At 38.3% G+C, this 19,222-nt stretch overlaps 1 protein-coding gene across 7 annotated transcripts in view; it reads left to right on the plus strand.

Moving 5' to 3' along the window:
• NFIB (nuclear factor I B) overlaps positions 1–19,222 on the plus strand; it is a 232,325-nt gene that overhangs the window by 153,572 nt on the left and 59,531 nt on the right. For all 7 annotated transcript variants that reach the window (XM_046022309.1, XM_046022303.1, XM_046022305.1 and 4 more), the window contains exons 4-6: positions 4,726–4,794; positions 11,344–11,464; positions 15,180–15,298. In XM_046022309.1, the coding sequence (XP_045878265.1) occupies positions 4,726–4,794; positions 11,344–11,464; positions 15,180–15,298 (309 nt within the window). The remainder of the gene's footprint in view (positions 1–4,725; positions 4,795–11,343; positions 11,465–15,179; positions 15,299–19,222) is intronic.

Raw genomic sequence — 19,222 nt, forward strand, 5'->3', positions numbered from 1 at the left:
AAAGAAGTGGAACCTGAGCATTGCAATGGGCTTCAGAAGTGCTCTTTGTTCAGTTTCCTACCCAAAGTGAGAATTCTTAAATCTAATGGGGGGTCCTTACTGCCTCTAGGAAACCCCCTACCTCTGTAGACACAAGTTTCCTCATCTGTAAAATGGGAATGCTTGCATGACAACGGGTAGGATAATTAGGATCATTATGTGAATGAATGCGTTTGAAGATCTTAGAACAGTAGCTTGGCCTTTGTTGGCTGTTACCACTTTTGCAAGGTTTCCCATTCCCTTCTAGGACTTTTCTTATTGGATGACAAATCTGGTTATTGAGCCAAAAAACAGTTCCTGGAACTACGCAGAAGAAGTCTTATCCAACATCTACATTAACAGTCCTTCTAATACTTGAAGACAGCTTTCATGAATTTAATAACTGCTTTCTGTGGTTTTTTCTTTTTTAATTTCAAGAATAGAACACAGTAGACTCTAAAAATGAGCGTTATCAGTTTTCCTTTGGATTTTCTATGTAAATGTTGTTTAACATTCAAATGGAGCTGATTATAATTTGAGATATTAACAGTTAGATATGCCATTGTGTCCCTTTGTTATTGTTTGTAAGGGAGGTTAAACACTATATTAACTTCTGAGTAGTGATTTATTGTTGCTTTTGTTAGAGAAAAATAAAAAAAGAAGTAAAATAATATAATTTGATATTGCCTTTGAGAATCTTCAGTTTGCAGAGGTCTTTATTTCCTACTCAATTTTATTTTTTAAAAAGCATTACATGTAGTGTAAATACAGCGTCACATAAATGCCGAGTTGTTCTTTGCTTCTTGGCTTAAGCTGTTGTGTAATATTGCTCTGTAACCATTAAGCAGCTGCTCTGCCTCAGAGATGCTCATATTTCCTTTGGTAGATGAAGGGAATTTACTATATGAATGTCTCCAAATTGCTTTAAAATCCTTGGCCTTTGTATCAGCTATTTAGATTCACAGTGGTCTACGTCCCCCATGAAAACCGTGTTTCTGGAAGACCCCAGCAGCCTGGAGGTTACAGATGGGGTTATGTTAATAGTAATAACCTGCATTTTGCTGAGTCTCATTCTCTGTACATTCACAGGGTTCCTGGCACTCTGCGTGATTCTCCCCGGTTGTTTTATCAACGTCCTTATGTGTCGTTTCCTACATACTTTCTTGTATGCTCTCCGCTTTCCAAATACTCTGTCCTGAACTCTTTCTTTCCTTTGCCCTCCTCATCTTGGGGAATGCCTGCCCATTGTAAGACTGTGCTGTGTGCAAAGACGAATGGAGGAGGCAGCAGTCGGCTTCGGGTACTTCTCCCAGGTTACCCAGTTGCCTGATTCCCCCCATCCCCCACTCCCAGAAAGTCCTGTTGGTGGGGCCGGGTGGAGGGGAGTTTGGGGGGGGTGGGGGGGGAAGTGCTTGTATTACCTCTCAGCCTCCGCAGCCCTGCTTTCAGTGAAGTCTCAGTATGCTCCATGCAGGCCTGGAGCCCAGTGGGACCTGTGGGTCTAGTGGGTGCAAAGCAGTTCTGATGTATTTCCAGCGCCTTTCATAGTTGCAGCAAAATAACTCTTTCAGGTTTCCTTGTAGATTCAGATTCCTCAGAACATGAGGTGAGGGATGGAGAAACACCCGGCTCCATTCTGAATTGCTTTCCCTCTTGGGTGAGATAGTCATTGTATTTGCCTGTGTGTGACTGGCTGTCTTCCGCTGGTAGGATTAGCTTCAGGGGATCCTCCCACCCGTATGATTCGGCTCCTGATGTCCACACACCATTCGGTCTTCATGGGTATTGGCCAAGAAGCTGATGGAGCCCTGACTACTCACTAGAGTAATGAGGAAATGAACTTCAGATGATATCTACATATTGAAATGTTATTACGTATGATGCATGATTTCATTTATATAAATATGTTGAAATGTTCCCTCGTCACTCATTCGTGTATTTATTTTACAAGTATTTTTGAACTCTTGACTCTTTAAACACTTCTAGCTTTTGGGTAGTTACTTTGTACTAAATGCTTCAAGTTGTACACCAGTACGTAACAAAGTTAGATATATAATCTGAATCTGATCATCATTCTTTCCCACTCTACCCCAAAGCCTAAATGGACCCCTCAGCCGATGAGTCCCAGGGAATAACTAGGGTCAGTATAATTATCCTTCAACCTTAAGCCATCTATACGTACATTGTTATGTAATTACCCAGATGCTTATTTATGACCCTATTCCAAAAGGTTAAAATCTAAAATTTTGTTCTGTAAGCATTGATTTAGTAGTTACTGTATATACAGGCACTGAGGTGGTTGTTAAGGGAGATTCAGAGATGAACAAAACCCAGGCATTCTCCCAAATAAAGGAGCTGATAATCCCATAAGAACCACAAGACTTGAAAACAGATATCCTGGACACTTGAATGTGTAAAGGGATGTAATTAAGTACAAAAAAAAAAAAAAAAAAGTGCTCTGCGAATTCAGAAGAAAGAGATGATTTCTGACTGGCACAGGGATTGCGAGAGGAGGGTTGGGGAATGGGTCACGGGATGAATGGTGGTGGAGCGGGATGTTGCAGGATGAGAACAAAGTAGGTAGAGAGAGAGCCACCTGACTTCGGGAGCTAACTGCCCGAGAAAGGTGGGAGGGCAGACGTTTACAGAGTACAGTTGAGGGAGGACAAATAAATCTTGTCTGGTTGGTTAAGTATATGAGCTGCCATCAAGATAAATAAGGTCTTTATATTTAATGTATTTGCCAATATAAAATTTTATATTTACTGTATATAAAGTATAATTTGTTATACTTTACAAAGATGTGTGTTGCATTTGTTGTTGTTTTATATGATAATAACCTACCATGGTTCAGAAAATTGAAAATATCTTTCCCCCCAATCACACAAAGGGACTCAATGTCCTTTTTTTGTCTTCATGACTTTAAGTACCTTGTACGGTGTTGGCTACCTAAAAGCTTCTCAGTAATCAGTGAAATGAATTCAACCTTGTGAAAAATTAAGTTGCTAGAGAAGTAGGAGTTTCCTAAAATACAGGTACATAAAATGGGGACATTTTTTCATTACCTTCTTAAAAATGTATATTTTTTCAAACTAATGCTTAATATGGTACTTAGTAATACTTAATATGATAATATAATATGATAAGTTTTATCACCAGCTGAGATCCAATAATTCCTTCACACTCTTTCTATTGTTCTGCTTCTAAAGAAGGTGAACGGTGGGTAGACTAGTGTTCAGGCATGCATGGCTCCTTGGTTCACAGAAGTGATACATATAAGCTCATTGAATAGTTTTCTGTCTTTTCATGTTATGTACAGTTGAAAAGTAGTGTGGTAGCTTTTTTTCTGGTAAAATTTCTAAATAAAGATTTACACGTGATTTGAGACCGTCTGGAATCCTGTGCGTGTAATTCAACATATAAGTGATTGTTGACCCAACTGGCCAATCCTAACTCATGGGGAACATTTAATGAGTGCCTAGTGTGGATTTTTTGTTTTTATCTCACTTATCATTCACAATAATTTTATTAACTCTAGTTTTTAAATGAGGAGTCTGAGATACGAAGAGTCTAATAACATGATCAGGATTCCATGCTGCTAAAGTGTGGTTGGGAGTCGAATGCCAGCCCCCTGACTCACATTCCTGTCCTGAATTGAATCCCTTGGTCAGCCCTAAAACTTTATGTACCATCTGATCCAGTTGCCAGTTCTTAGAATCCAGAGTTTGTTTTCCTGGAAACTTTTGCATTCTGAGGGTTTTCAGGATTTTCTTATTCTCTTCCTGGGAAGCAGAGAGTAACCATATCCCTCCTTCTGGTATTCTGTCCCTCTTTCACCCTCAATACATGTCCTGCATATCAGTGAGAAGCTGGGGACATGATGGGGCCTTTGTGGAAGTCCTCCTTTCTAATCCTGGACACAGCTTGACCAGATCCCAGACAGCACAGAACTTACTCAGGTCCCTGAACTGTGGGCCATGTCTCCAGAGGGTCCCGTGGCATTTCTGGAGGCCTGGATTGGTCCCTGTTTGCTAGAAAAAGGACACAGTTCTTAAAATGAAAGGAGTCCAAGGAAGTAGAAGCAAGAGGGAGAGGGCATTGAAGTCATTGGGGTATATCAAAGGTGCGTGGAAATAGGTCTACGCAAAGTATTTGCTGTATGTACGAGTTCTGCTTTTGTGTGGTTCATGACCTTGGAACAAGGGTGAGGGAGGGCTGCTAACAACAGTTCGCTTTTCTTTAATCAGGGAAGGATTTGTGAAAGAACAGTGGTTTCAAGAGATCTTTGAAGTAATTCCAACAAGGTTCTAATTGTGGTTGTGGTTTTCCTTTTTCTTTCTTTCTTTTTTATAAATGGGTAGACTTTAGTCTACCAGGTGCTACCGAGCTGAATGCATTTGGTAAGAACCCCTGACTTCATTCCCAATGCGTGGGCTGTGGCAAATAAAACCATTCCAGTTGCCCTGTACATTTAGCAGGCGGTAGAAAAATTTCCCTAGGAAATTATTTGGCATTTCAACTTCTTACTTTTGTTTAAACAGACCCCGGATTGCATTTAAAGAGTTTTGCTTTCACTTATGTTTGTTATAAGCACACTTAGTTTTTGTTCTAACCTTTGGTTTAAAAACACTTGAACAATCCTAGCGTTTAATCATTTGTTTGCTTCCTGCTTGTGCTGATCTTTTTCCTCTCAATATTTATTTTCAGGTTACCTGGAGGATAGTTTTGTAAAATCTGGAGTCTTCAATGTGTCCGAACTTGTGAGGGTATCCAGAAGTAAGTAAACTGTTTTGTTATTATTTGATTATACATTATGATTTTAAATATTTTCTATTCTGAACCTTCAGCGCAGTGTTAAGAATAACCACTTATGGGGAAAATCTGAGTTTTAAAATTTCCGTCTTGTTGATGAAATCATAAGTGGATATATTTTGTCGGATTTTCTAAAATATTTGCCTTTAGATCATCAAACTTTTGTAGTTCAAAAATAATTGGGGGGGTTGTTCTGATTGCTGTGTTATTGGTATTCATTTAATTCACTGTTCTCTCTGTGACCATAGATGGTCATTTATATCAAAGGAAGTGTGATTAATTACATGTACTCCATGTTGTTATGATAACCCACATAAGTTTCCTGTAGATAAGTGCTTTTTCATTTTACTAACGTTTTGGTGGGGGCTTGGAGATGTACAGGATATACACAGTAACATGCAGAGTGTAGAGAGATGCAGAAATTAACTTTGCAGATTGTAGTTTGGATATAGATAGAAAGCTATTGTGATCCAAAACAATGTCCAATTGTTTTAACTGGCCACCTCACCTGAGACACCATTCTTGATTGGCCGGATGAGATTTTTCTTGGGTTAAGTTCACCTGGCCAGCTACCTAAGCAAGGGAGAAGTTTATTGACTTAAGTCTTTTACGTATTTCTCATGTGTACAAATATACCTAAGATGTAGCTGTTAAGGCATTCATCATGTTAAAGGAGGTGACTCATTTCTTCGTGTTCCCTTTGATTTAGCTTATTTATGTAATTTTGAAGGCTCTATTTTTACCTGGCATTTTGTTAGAGAGTGTCACCGGTTTGGCGGATGCTACTCAAATGGTGGAGTGGTGTTCCGTCCTTGTTTAAGTTGTGTTTTCCATCTGGGTCAAATTCAGAGGTCTTGAACAAGAATTGTGGTGGGCCCAAAAGAACAAAGCAAGTTACTGAGGGTAAGTTTAGGGAGTGAGTTAGAGTTGTGGCCATGCAGTAATCCCCCGGCTGGTAGGTGACTACGTCTTTCAAACCAGATTTAACTTAAAGGGTTCCTCTTTCTAGAGTGGCCAGTGAAAATAGCATATATCGCAGACAGTTGCCTACACGAATGTTTAAGATCTTCAGTAACTTATCCTTTCTGACATATGCCGCGGTAGATAAATATATGCCCCAAAGACTTCTGTCATGGATCTGTTTACTTAGGGCAGTGAGGGAGACCAAAACCCAATATCCTGTATCCCAGCAACTCTAGGATTCATATTTGTGGGATAAGAGGATTCTGATGGTCTTCTCCATTGACCAAGGCTGCCATAAGCCCTGTGTGTTTTTCCCATCAATAACGTGGTATGGGAGGCCTCCAACATTTGAAAGTTTTCTGTGTATATTTTTAACTTGGAAAGGAAGGTGCCTGACTTATTCACTACCACTTTCTGACATTCATGTAAGGAAGGGGGAATTTGAAAGTGGGGCAGGTGGTGTATGTGTGTGGTGGGGTAAGTGTTTTTCCTACACTGTTCTGCTATAGTTATCAGCTTTATAATGTTATTTGTTATAAATTTGTCTTGTCCTAAGTTTTGTGATTTTTTAAAAAAGATTTTATTTATTTATTTGACAGACAGAGATCACGAGTAGGCAGAGAGGCAGGCAGAGAGAGAGGGGGAAGCAGGCTCCCTGCAGAGCAGAGAGCCTGATGTGGGGCTTGGTCCCAGGGTCTGGGATCATGATCTGAGCTGAAGGCAGAGGCTTTAACCCACTGAGCCACCCAGGCGCCCCATAAGTTTCGTGATATTATTTCCTCCTCCTTATGAGATGGACTGAAGAGTCATCTGTTAGAAATTATTACTAGTTCCTCATTATAGGTAACATCATGCTAGACCGTCCAGAAGGATAGCCACTTAGAACCCTGGAAAGCCCAAAGTGATATTTTGAAAACTCTGAACTTACACATAAAAAAAGACTTAAAAAACACCTTTCCAGAACAGTTCCAAAGTGAGGCAGATTTAATATACTTCACTCATTCTTTTTAAACTGATACCATCCTCTCTTCGAGGTTTTTAAGTTATCTGTTACAACACACATTACTGATCTGTAATTAGTATATTAATTATGTATATGCATTCATTAATTTACTCAGCAAACATTTATTTTCTCCTCTGTATGTAAATAGGTGTCTCCGAAATGCTTGGGAAGTTATCCTAAGTGTTTTAATATATCCACATCTTAATCATATTTACACAGTTGAACTTCGTTGTTTATGAAATACGCGTTTGCCAAGTAAGCAGAAACTTCAGCATGACCCTTATGCTGTATATCACCAATTCTGACTTCTTGAGGGTTTACAGTATGTTAATGGTTTCTGGCCTCCCGGGTTTGACTATCACATGACCCACTAATGTGTCTGTTGACTTTAGCTAATGAAGCTCCCCGGTTTTAGGATAGTGATCATTCTGTTGAATGATATTATCTCCATCTTGAAAGTTGATTTAGGATCAGCTTTTGGAGTGAGAAGAACAATAAGAGAGATTAAGGGTTGGCCTCTCACCCTTAGAATCTGAGGTTCTTTGGAACTTCGTCTTTAAGAGGATATTGGCAGCCTCTTAAACATGATTTGCAGCTTTCAGACTTTGCAGCTCTCCAGGAGAGGTGGTAACTCGGATCTTTGCATCTGATGGAAGTTCTTCCAGAGGCTTTTAAACAGGAGCATCAGCCTGGGACTTGCCATGCTCACATATTCTATTTATTTATTTATTTAAAAAAAGATTTTATTTATTTATTTGACAGCAAGATAGAGAGCACAAGTAGGCAGAGCAGCAGGCAGAGGGAGCGGGAGAAACAGGCCACCTGCTGAGCAAGGAACTCGATACGGGGCTCTATCCCAGAACCCTGAGGATCGTGACCTGAGCTGAAGGCAGGTGCTTCACCGACTGTGCCACCCAGGTGCCCAACACAAACTCTCTTTATTATGAAATGTATTTGGTGAGCACTGCTTTAGAATTTGGCCGTGTTTATTATTAAGTTACTCTTCTTCTTGTACTCTCCCCTTTAATGTCAGAAGGCACATTACATTTTTGCAATGCTCATGTATAAATCTGTGGGTAAATTATTTTGATTGCTGTCATGAGAGTCTGTAATAATCCTTCTGCAAGAAAATTTAGAAAAACAAAATTTCCAAAGATTATTATTATTATTATTCTACTATAAATTTCATCCAGTATGTTTATGGCCAAGCAATCTGTGTTGACGCTTAAGCCATATGTATGAAATAGAAACTACAGATCTTTGCTTAAATGTTGCATGAGCTTAATAAATTGCAAATACTTTACATAAGTTATGACCTGTAAGTTTCCTTTTAGTAATTCAGTCCTTCGAATTGTATCCATTACTGTTGCAGAAGGCTAGACAGATTACTGACTTTCCCCAAGTCTCTCAAATGCCTCCTTCTAGCACACACCCTGCTTTCCAATGTCACATAGAACATGGTTCTAATAATAAACTTTAAAGCATGTGGTTACTGTGGGATTTCTTACCTTGCTTTTTTTTTTTTTTTTTTAACCTCTGGTGTACCTCAAGCCACAGCAAACAGTTCCATTTTAGCTGCCCATAGAATTCAAGCCATTTGGCGTAGTCACCCATTGAATACAAATATTTTCTGTGTTATTCAAATGAAGGTAAAGTACATTATATAAAAAGAAGAATTTAACGAAAGGCATAAACTCCAGAAGTTTGGAGCTGAGACTAATCTTGTATATACTGATTTAATTTTTAATAGGGTCTCTTCGTATATTCTTTGATTACTTCTCTGCAATAACACATGTGCTTCCTAATCATACTTTCTTAAAAATATTTTAAAGTAAATCTTGGCCGACCTGATATTGACATACAATTCAGCTGACAGCAAACACATGTAGTGAACACATTAAAATTCTGGGTAAGGAAAATTCCCTAAAATTCCTTTATGAATCGTGTAGTCGATTTGAAACAGTTGGAAGAGAGGAAGATTAAGTAGACTGTATGTTCTTAGGGTGAATCATAGGGACTCTGGAGTTTCGTTGCCATAGCCCTGGACGTACTTTCTCTCCTTAGAGCTTTTGAAGGCCTGATTTTAAAAAAGGTAAAGAGGGGCGCCTGGGTGGCTTGATGGGTTGGGTCTCTGCCTTTGGCTCGGGTCATGGTCTCAGGGTCCTGGGATTGAGCCCCGCATCGGGCTCTCTGCTCCGTGGGGAGTCAGCTTCCCCACCCCCCTCTGCCTGCCTCTCTGCCTACTTGTGATCTCTGCCTGTCAAATAAATAAATAAATAATCTAAAAAAAAAAAAAGAGGTAAGGAAGGAAACTATTCTCTAACACTGTCCTTTGATACCCAACCTGCCTGGTCTCACCTCGTAAATTCTCTGCCCAAGATGTTGCTCTTGTAGTCACGCCTGTTGAGAATGACCTCTCCTTAAGAGCTTACTCATTCTGTGAAGTCCAGTGCAAGCTCTGGCTTCTCCAGAGAGTTCTTGGATCATTCGAGCCGGTATGGGATTCTTCTTCCCATGAAATCCCATAGCGTTTATTGGGGCTGTCATTCATTTGGGCGGTTTCATGATAATCTGCAGTATGCTGGTATTTCTATTTTTTCATGAGTGTTTTGTTTACCCAGCTTGTTGCCCAATCTGTTTTATTAAGGACAGGAACTATCTTAGACTATTTTGTATCCCTTGCAGCACCTGCCAGTAATGGACACAAACAACTTGTTGAAGGAACAGACTTTCAACAAATAGGTTCATTTATAACCCTTCCTCTGCTTTTAGTGCTGTTTGAACTGTTCACTCTTTGCTAAGCTCTCCAGGCTGCCAGGGAAGAGATGTGGGGAAGAAATCAAGGAAAGAAGGGATCTTATGTTGGTTGAATACCTATTATGCACTGGCCACGATGCTGGGCTTTTATCACTCCTTATCTCATTTCATCTGCAAAATAATCATAGGCGGTAGGTGACTGGTATTCTCATTTTCTAGCTTGGGAAACTGAGGCACATGGCTCAGAAGTGGCAGAGGGAGTTCAAACTATCCTAAGTTCAAACAAACTAAACTACCTCCTAAGACTCTACTTATTCTAATACAATGTGCTGCCTCACGAATCTATTCAAGATGTCTAGAAACAAATTTTTTAAATTTGAACACATGTAATCCATTATACGAAAACCAATACTTAAACATCGAAGAATCTCAGCTCATACTGTATCAGCAAAGTCAAAAAGATTTCTTGATATACAAAATAATACTTTGAAGTATAAAACTCCATGAGTACCTTTTATTTATTCTTATTTTTAATAAATAAATTATTTATTTTTAATTTTTTTTCATGAGTCATTATAAGTGATTTTTGTAAAGTTGGGGATACAAACTTTTTTTTAAAAAAAGATTTTATTGGGGCGCCTGGGTGGCTCAGTGGATTAAGCCGCTGCCTTCGGCTCGGGTCGTGATCTCAGGGTCCTGGGATCGAGCCCCGCATCGGGCTCTCTGCTCTGCGGGGAGCCTGCTTCCTCCTCTCTCTCTGCCTGCCTCTCTGCCTACTTGTGATCTCTCTCTCTGTCAAATAAATAAATAAAATCTTAAAAAAAAAAAGATTTTATTTATTTATATGATAGAAAGAGATCGCAAGTAGGCAGAGAGAGAGGGGGAAGCAGGCTTTTTGCTGAGCAGAGAGCCTGATTGGGGGCTTGATCCCAGCACCTTGAGATCATGACCTGAGCCAAAGGCAGAGGCCCAACCCACTGAGCCACCCAGGTGCCTCCAATTTAAAAACAAAACAAAACAAAAAAAAACATAACTATTGAGTAAAGAACTATTCATACATGAACCTGAATATGTATTTTGGGGGAAAAAAAGAAAAACTTGGCTCTTATTTCATGTTTGTCATTTCACTTGTATACCTGCCCTTATACAAGAATTCGTTATATCAAATAATTATTCATATGATTTGTAATGCATTCTAATGTGCTAATATTCTAATTTGATTAACTTAACAGGGGTTTGGTTTTTGAGAACCAACTTAGGGGGCACCTGCTGGCTTATTTGGTTAAGTGTCTGCCTTTGGTTCAGGTCATGATCCCAGGGTCCTGGGATCGTTCCCTTCGTTGGGCTCCCTGCTTGGGGGGTAGTCTGCTTCTCCCTCTCCCCACCCCGTTTGTGTTCTCTCTCTTATTCTTTCAGTCTCTCAAATAAATAAAATCTTAAAAAAAAAAAAAAAAAAGAACCAGCTTAGTACAAAGCCCCTTGCTTAGTGCTGAGTAGTAGGAAACATGTCGTTTCCTCTGACGCATCTATAGACTAGTATGGCGACAGATGTAGTGAAAATACAAAGGAAAGAAGATTGGAGAGTGGGAATAGGGAAGTGGTAACCACTGATTATAGTCTGAGTGCCTCAAGTTTCAGACTTGAACACTGGCATTGTGAGGAAGTCTTCAAGTTGTACCCTGGTGGACGGTTGATACTGGAGTCTCAGGGTAAAGAGAGATTATTACATTCAAATAGAGATGACAAGTGTAAAAGTCATTCCTGATGTTTCTTTCTGTTTTATTCCTCAGCGCCCATAACCCAGGGAACTGGAGTCAACTTTCCAATTGGAGAAATCCCGAGCCAACCATACTATCATGACATGAACTCGGGGGTCAATCTTCAGAGGTCACTGTCTTCTCCACCAAGCAGGTAACTGGAAGAGGAGTTCTCAGTCTATATACACTTGTTTTCAGTCTATATGCAGCTGGGTGGAGACATAGATATGCAGATAGGTGGGTAGATAAAGAGATCGGGGAAACAAAGCCAAGAATTCCAGACTTTCTGCTGATTCTACATAAATTTTTACTCTTACCTGGTTAAATTTATTTTGATATTTGAAAATCAAATCAAATGTAATTCTTCAAAGCATTAAAAACATATCTGGGTTTAGGGTAGGACAAGGGAACTATATTCCCTTCATATAAAAATGTGAATATGATTTTATAATTTTCTATGAATTCTACAAGTTCACTAAATCTTTTAGCAACTTACAAGCAACGTTGTCATGGCAGAGAGCCCTGGTCTATAGATTGATCCATCCTGGTAACTTTTACCCTACTATCTTATCCGAGCTGGGTAAAATGAAACGTGAAAAATAAAATGTGTCATCTACTTAACCCTAAAAGTAAAGGCCTTATTCTAGGCCACACTTGGCTAATGTCTGCAGTGAGCTGGTTTTTTTTTGTTTTTTTTTTTAATGATTTAGTTGATTCTCAGTCCCCAATGAAAATACTACTTGCTCTGAGATTTGGTTTGATCAGCTTTTGTTGGGGAAGAGCTACAGTGATGTTACTTTACTTTTTAGTTCCCTGTTGACATTCTCACTTTTGTCTTTTGACCTTCTGATTGTGACTTTGAGTCCCACAGAAGTTTAAAAGGAGATTTCCTATTTAAATGAGGGATAAATAGCCTGGAAAGTTGTTGGTGTAGGATTTAGTGATGGTATGTTCCACTCTTCCACTGTTATAGAATGCTAGAAGAGGACTGAGTTACTGAAAAGTAAGATGAATAAATATTACAGCTTTATTGTTTTTTAAAATTGGATCTTCAACGTATGGAGATCCATATCATTTTCAGAGCATTATTTATACCCATGATTAAATGTAAGAGTGTACTTGAATTTCAGAGCAAAACATTTCATTTTATAATAGCCATTTTTTAAGAATTAAAGAATATTTGGGTAATTACTTTCCTATGCTCTTCTCAATAATGAAAGTTAATTGCATTTGTATTAATTACAGGGCTGTGCACATTTTTCTGTTTATTAACTAAGTTCAATTTTATATCATTTATGATCAAACTGTGTTTTCATATAGGTTAGGTTACATAGCAAGGTAATTTGGTTTATTGTCACTCAGATTGTCTGTGACATGGTTGGGTCTTAAAAATGCTTTAGTTTTTCTAAATTTGAAATGTGAATAGGACATTTCTTTTTTTTTTTTTTTATTTTATTTGAATAGGACATTTCTACTTGGTCTGATGGATCAGTGTGTTATCAACACAGATCTTTCTTCACAGTCTTTTGGTTTCAGATATTATGCCATTCAGAATAAAAAAGGTTTCAAAAACATCTACTATTTCCTTATGAAAACCTTTTCTTTCTCACTTTCAGTCTTTCATACGTATTTACTACTGATTCACAGCTGAAAGAATTAGTTTAAAGGAGAGTTTGAAAAGACATCCATTCTAACTTTGGATACCATAGGAATAAATTAAAGGACTGTTATTTACTCCCACTGTGGTTTCCCATGGATAGAAACTGTTGTCTTCGACATCATGTTAATACTCTGGGAGTTGTGAGTCAAATATTAATCACAGGTACCTCTGTGAGTATGTACACATGTTTCTAGGATTCCGGATGTACACAGGTTTCTAGGATTTGGAAACAGTGCAGCAAAAAGAACACAATCTTGGAATTCAGAAGTCCTTCCTTTGTGGCCGATGGCTTCCTCTAACATGCCCCGGGAAATTCACTGAATTTCTCCAAATTTGTCTCCCCACTTGTAAGAAAAGGGAGGACTGATTTACGGATAGGACTTAAGAAGTCAGTGCCAACTCTGAAGTCTTATGACATTGTGTTTATTATCACTGCACAAAGTTATTTCAGAAGATAACCTCTTTGGTTTTTACCTGTAGAAATGTACATGAGGTCTTTTATTTTTTTAATTTAAGGAAAAAATCCATTTTCATAGTCATAATTGACTGTTTAATAGGATATTGATGGGGATATATGATAACAGTATATCCTGCAAAATGACCTATGCCATGACAGAAATTTTCATATTTTTTCATGTATATATGAAAAAAATATATTTATATATATATTTGCTTACTTATTTTTGAGGGTGGAGAGGTGGGCGGTTTGGGAAGGGAGAGAGAGAATCTTAACTGGGCTCTATGCCCAGCACAGAGCCCAACACAGGAGTTAATCTTATGACCTTGAGATCATGACCTGAGCTGAAATCAAGAGTGGGAGGCTTAATAGACTGAGCCATCCTGGTACCCCCATGACAACTTTTTCATCTCCGCTGTAAATAGTCACTTTTCTTAATAACTGGGATGAGCCATGTGTTCTTTATTAAATTCTATTGTTTGTTTATTTCTTTTTTGAGAGAGAGGGAGAGTATCTTAAGCAGGCTCGACACCCAGCATGGAGCAAAACGCAGGGCTCAATCTCACGACCCTAAGATCATGGCCTAAGCCAAATAAGAGTCGGACACTTAACCAACTGAGCTATCCAGGTGCTCCTAAAAATGTGTCATTCCATAAGCATACTGTTCGTATGAATTTGGCAATGACCTATTTTTCATGGTCGATCTTGAGGATAAAAGATCATAACCTAATTTTTTAGAAAAAATATAAAGAAGAATGTATGAAATAATTTATAATCAATAAAGTCCTACAAAATTTTTACATTATTAATTATATGGTTACTCATAATAATTACTACTTAATAAGTATCTTCTAAATGCCAACCACTTTACTAAGAGCTTTACATTTAATCCTCTCAACCACTCCTCTTTGAACTAGGTTTTATTATTTCCATTTTATAAATGATTAAACTGAGTTTAAAAAGGTTAAGGAGCTTACTATTAAGAAGTAGTGAGTGGCCTAGTCGAGATTTGCTACTAGGCTGGTTCCACTCCAGAGCTCATGTTCTACTGACTCCTTTGCCTTAATGTTTGAATTAATATGAAAGAATTATACTGGTGTGGCCAGCGCTATGCTAATGAATATTATTATCATTGATAATAATAATAAGAGTCAGGTACAATCTTAATGATCTTATTTATTTATTTATTTATTTTCCAATCTTAATAATTTTAAAGTTAGTACATATATCACATCAAGAATTCACTTTTTAGGGGTGCTTGGGTGGCTCAGTTGTTCAGCGTCTGCCTTCAGCTCAGGTCATGCATGATCCCAGCGTCCTGGGATCGAGCCCTGCATCGAGCTCCCTGCCTAGCGGGAAGCCTGCTTCTCCCTCTCCCACTCCACCTGCCTGTGTTCTCGCTGTGTCTCTCTCTGTTGAATAAATAAATAAAATCTTTTTAAAAAAAAGAGTTCACTTTTTACTACAGATATTTCTTTGGAAACACATTTTAAAAGGTAAATATAGTAAGCACCCTATCCTTAGGCAGGTATAGGTATAATATGGTGCAATAAATGACATATACAACTAGAAATATTTGCTACTCCTATTGAAGTCTGGAATGCTCTCCATTGTTTCAGAAAAGATACTGAAATGCTATTACTTGTGTTTATGGAAATTTTCTTAGTAAGACTCTTCTCATATTACATATTTTCATCTGCTGCACACCTCCTTAGTCATCCCATTAAGGCAACTGTTGTCATATTTTAACAGCAAAAGACCCAAAACTATATCCATAGACGAAAATATGGAACCAAGTCCTACAGGAGACTTCTATCCGTCTCCAAATTCACCAGCTGCTGGAAGCCGAACATGGCACGAAAGAGATCAAGGTAAGCAATGAGGTGATTTCTCGGGGGACATCAGAGTAAGATGTCACCTTGTTTCCTTTAGTCAAAATTTCATCATTGAGTTGATACAGATATTTTCTTCATAAAATGATGGCAGTAAAATTATTTTGAAGATAATGTACTAGTCACGTGTCACCACAGTTACAAAAATTCTCCCAGACAGAATGATCTCTTAGAACCTCCAATCACACATGTGACCAACTGTGGTTTGTCTGCTTTCGTTGGTTGGATTGCAGCCAAACCGCAAATTGCGACTCCCATTAGATCAGTCTGCTACTCTGTATGGGTGTTTCAGGGAGGACCCACACTTACAACAGGTTGCAGGAGACAGTTACTGACTGTTCCCATCTAAAGGAAGACATAATTCCCTTTGGAAGTAGGTACAGCCTAAACAATAAATTCAAGTGTAACACCACAGACATCATGTCTAAGTCAATCTGCTTGTTCCTTCTAGGTGAAACTATGACCCAGTTGTAGGGCGGCCTTGGGGGGAAAATATAACTCCATAGGTATTATTTGGATCTCTAAATCCAAACTTTTAGCTCTTTTCTGTTCGTAAAGTCTGTCGGGTTAAATATATTTCATCAGACATCCTCCTGCCTTTTTGCCGCAACTTACGGGAGATTAGTAAGGACAGAAATAAAAAAAATTAACTAACTGCAGTATCTTGTTGGTATGTATGTGTGCAAATACGATTTATATCAACAGCAAAAAAAAAAAAAGAAAATTTTCTTTTAAATCAAATTTTATAGTTTACTAAAAATGTAAAAAGAAAAATCTCTTTATCAATGGTTTTTAGCCCATGATGTGAGTGTATGTTTCTAAGGCTGGGGAGCAGTACACTAGGTTATCTCAGGAGGCAGATAACCGAAGCATAGCAGATCAAACCCAAATCAGTTCCTTACTCAGGACATGTTTACTACTCTCCATTTGCAGCAGGGCACCTGGGTGAAGGGGGCACCGGGTGGTTCAGTGGTTAAGCAACTGACTCCAGATCTCAGCTCAGGTCTTGATCTCAAGGTAGTGAGTTGAAGCCCCGTGTTGGGCTCCATGCTGGGTGTGGCACCTTCTTAAAAAGAAATATTCCACTAGGAAAAAAAAAATAGTGAAAAATCTTCATGAAGGAATTGGCCGTTGAGTCCGGTGGGTCTCCTTTAGCATGGTGAGATTTTTTAGCTGGTAAAGAAGGGAGCAGAGTTGTCAGAGAGAAAACCATAGCCAAAGGCAGTGTAAGTTTCATAGCGGCCACGTTGGACACCGCGGCTGGGCTCTCTCTGTATACGGAAGTAAGGAGAGGTGATGGGTCATTTTGTGGAAGGATCTGAAAATCAGCTGGAAGAGTTTTGGCTCTGAGATGACCTCCCCCCACCCAACCCCTGGCCTTTCCAAATCTGTTCTGCAAACGGTAGACAAAATCTCTATAAAACGTAGTAACAACGTATTACCCCTTTGCTTAAATCTTTCAGTAATTTCCCACTCCTCTTAGGAGAAAATCAGAATCCTCTCATATGAGGGGCAGGCCCTGTTCCTTGCTGCTGTTTTCTGCACTTTAGCTTGTTGCTTTGTTAATATTTGGGAAGGCAAAACCCAAGACCTCCTCTCACCCACGCCCTCTGGGTTTATCCTCTGCTAACTCTTCATCTCAAAAATTGGGGGGCATCTTCTAAGCCCCAGCCTAAATTGAGGAATTTCTATCTAAATTCAGTCTTCCTGTTTTCCTCTCCCGACACCCAGTAGTGTTCCTTCATTGTTCTCATAATAAATAGTTATGTACTTGTTTGTGGGGTTCATTGTCTAAACCCATCTGCACTGTGAAGGCAGGGACCTTATGGATTTGGCTATTATGTAACAGCACCCTGGTGCATAGTAGGGGCACAAAAGTTATTTTTTGGACAAATGAGACATTGATAGGAAGAATATCATAGAATCTCATTCGTGAAGGCGAGAACTTTCACCAGGCTTGCAGAAGTAAGAATAAAAACCAAATCTTCAACACTTTCTATTTTATTGCTTGTTTAACTTGCATTGTCAGTTTGTTTTAAACAAAGCCATATTTTCCTCTGGAGAAAATTATTCTGGAAAAGATTCTAATGGTAATAATAATAACACTGCGAATGTGTGGGAACGGGTGTGTTGTTCAGAAGTGTAGGTGTTCTTTGTTATAGAGAGTGTCACTTTGTAGAAATTGATTCCTCTTTCAGCCTATTGAATAAAGGCAATCTCAAATCATATTATAAAACATTTTTGAAAAGTAGAAGGGAAACTGTCATTCTTTCTCTTTGTAAAATCGTCGTATTGTCTTGGTGATTTTCTTTTGTCAAGATGACTAGAATTACTGGAGAAGTCTGTGAGGGCATATTTTATTAAGAGTCAGGAAGAAGGATCCATTCTCAAGTGTGCTTAAAAAAACTCTGTCACTTTAATTCTGAAGACCCTGAAGACTTTGTAATGTGCACAATAAGCCATTGTGGGAAGAAGTCTTGCACTACAATAAAAAAATGAGGGACGTACAGTACTATCTTTATAAATTTGCTAAGCCAGATGCCGTCCTTTTGTTCTTAGAAAATTACTTTTTTTTAAATTTGGAAAATAAAATGCCCCATGGTTGTTCTTGTCTGTCTTCACATGTTCTTCAGACACACTTGGCTGTCACAAAGGGGTTCTAAAGGGCGTGTTGAGTTTCACTCGATATTTATAATAGCTTTGGTACATGTCTTATACTTGTTTCTCCCACAAAGCCCTCCCCACTAAATTGGTAATCAATAACTACTTATTGTTTGATTAAAATATGCTTCTGTTTATAACTGGCAGAAGTGTTTAAAATTTACCATTAATTATTTCTTGGGTATGCCTTATTCTGGTAGTGTTAACTTTGTATTAAAATCTACTTTTGCCGTAGCCCTTAGCAACACTGATTTTTGAAATTGAAGAACCAAAGATAGCAAAATTATGGACAATATGTGGCATTCTACTTTTCCTTATAATCTGAAACACCAACCTAAGCCACAGAGACTTTGTTTCCAACTAGGCTAAAATAAAGGATATAAGATAGCCAAACTAATATATTCATTCTATTTTCAAAAGCAATTAGGCAAATTTTTAACACAAAGTCTAGGTTCATGTAATGACAAATATTTATGGTACCTTTTTAAAATTTATGTACCTCTTAATAATTTAATTGAAAAGGTATCTTTAAAAAAAGATTTTATTTGTTTATTTGACAGAGACAGAGATCACAAGTAGGCAGAGAGGCAGTCAGAGGGCGGGGGGGGGGAGGGGGAGCAGGCTCCCTGCTGAACCTGAGACCATGACCAGAGCCGGAAGGCAGAGGCTTAACCCACTGAGCCACCCAGGTGCCCCGAAAAAGTATCATTATTTTAGGGTATTATAAACATAATTAGTTATCTTCATATGTTCGTTTTTTGTTTTCTGTTTTTTTCCCATAACGCAGAAAAATTACGATGCCCTGGTCATAAAAGAATTACAATTCCTAATTTTGCAGAATAAAGACATGAACATTTTAAGACTGAACATTATGTAATAGCATTAAACATTTGGTAGGAATCTGTATAATTTGCTTACATTTCTCCTGATGTGTAGTGAGGGAAATTAAATTTATCAACATCCACATTACGTAATACCCACATTTTTATTTGTGCTGTTTTACACATAGAGAAGGGAAAGAAACAGGAAACTGGCCACTAACAAAGGACTGCATAGCCACTGTTATATTCCTTTCTTAGATTCTGGAGTATTTTTTCCTCCTTAATGTTTTCTACGAATTTCCTAGTCTGAAACTTCCTGACTGCTTCTACCTCTATTGAAAACTTTGGGTTTTTTTGGATACAGTGTTTTTTGGATACAGTTTTCAGTTTTAGTGGTTAAATTAATAGAACCAGATGAGCT

Source organism: Meles meles, chromosome 11 (assembly GCF_922984935.1).
Source record: "Meles meles chromosome 11, mMelMel3.1 paternal haplotype, whole genome shotgun sequence".
In the NCBI taxonomy this organism is placed as follows: Eukaryota; Metazoa; Chordata; class Mammalia; order Carnivora; family Mustelidae; genus Meles; species Meles meles.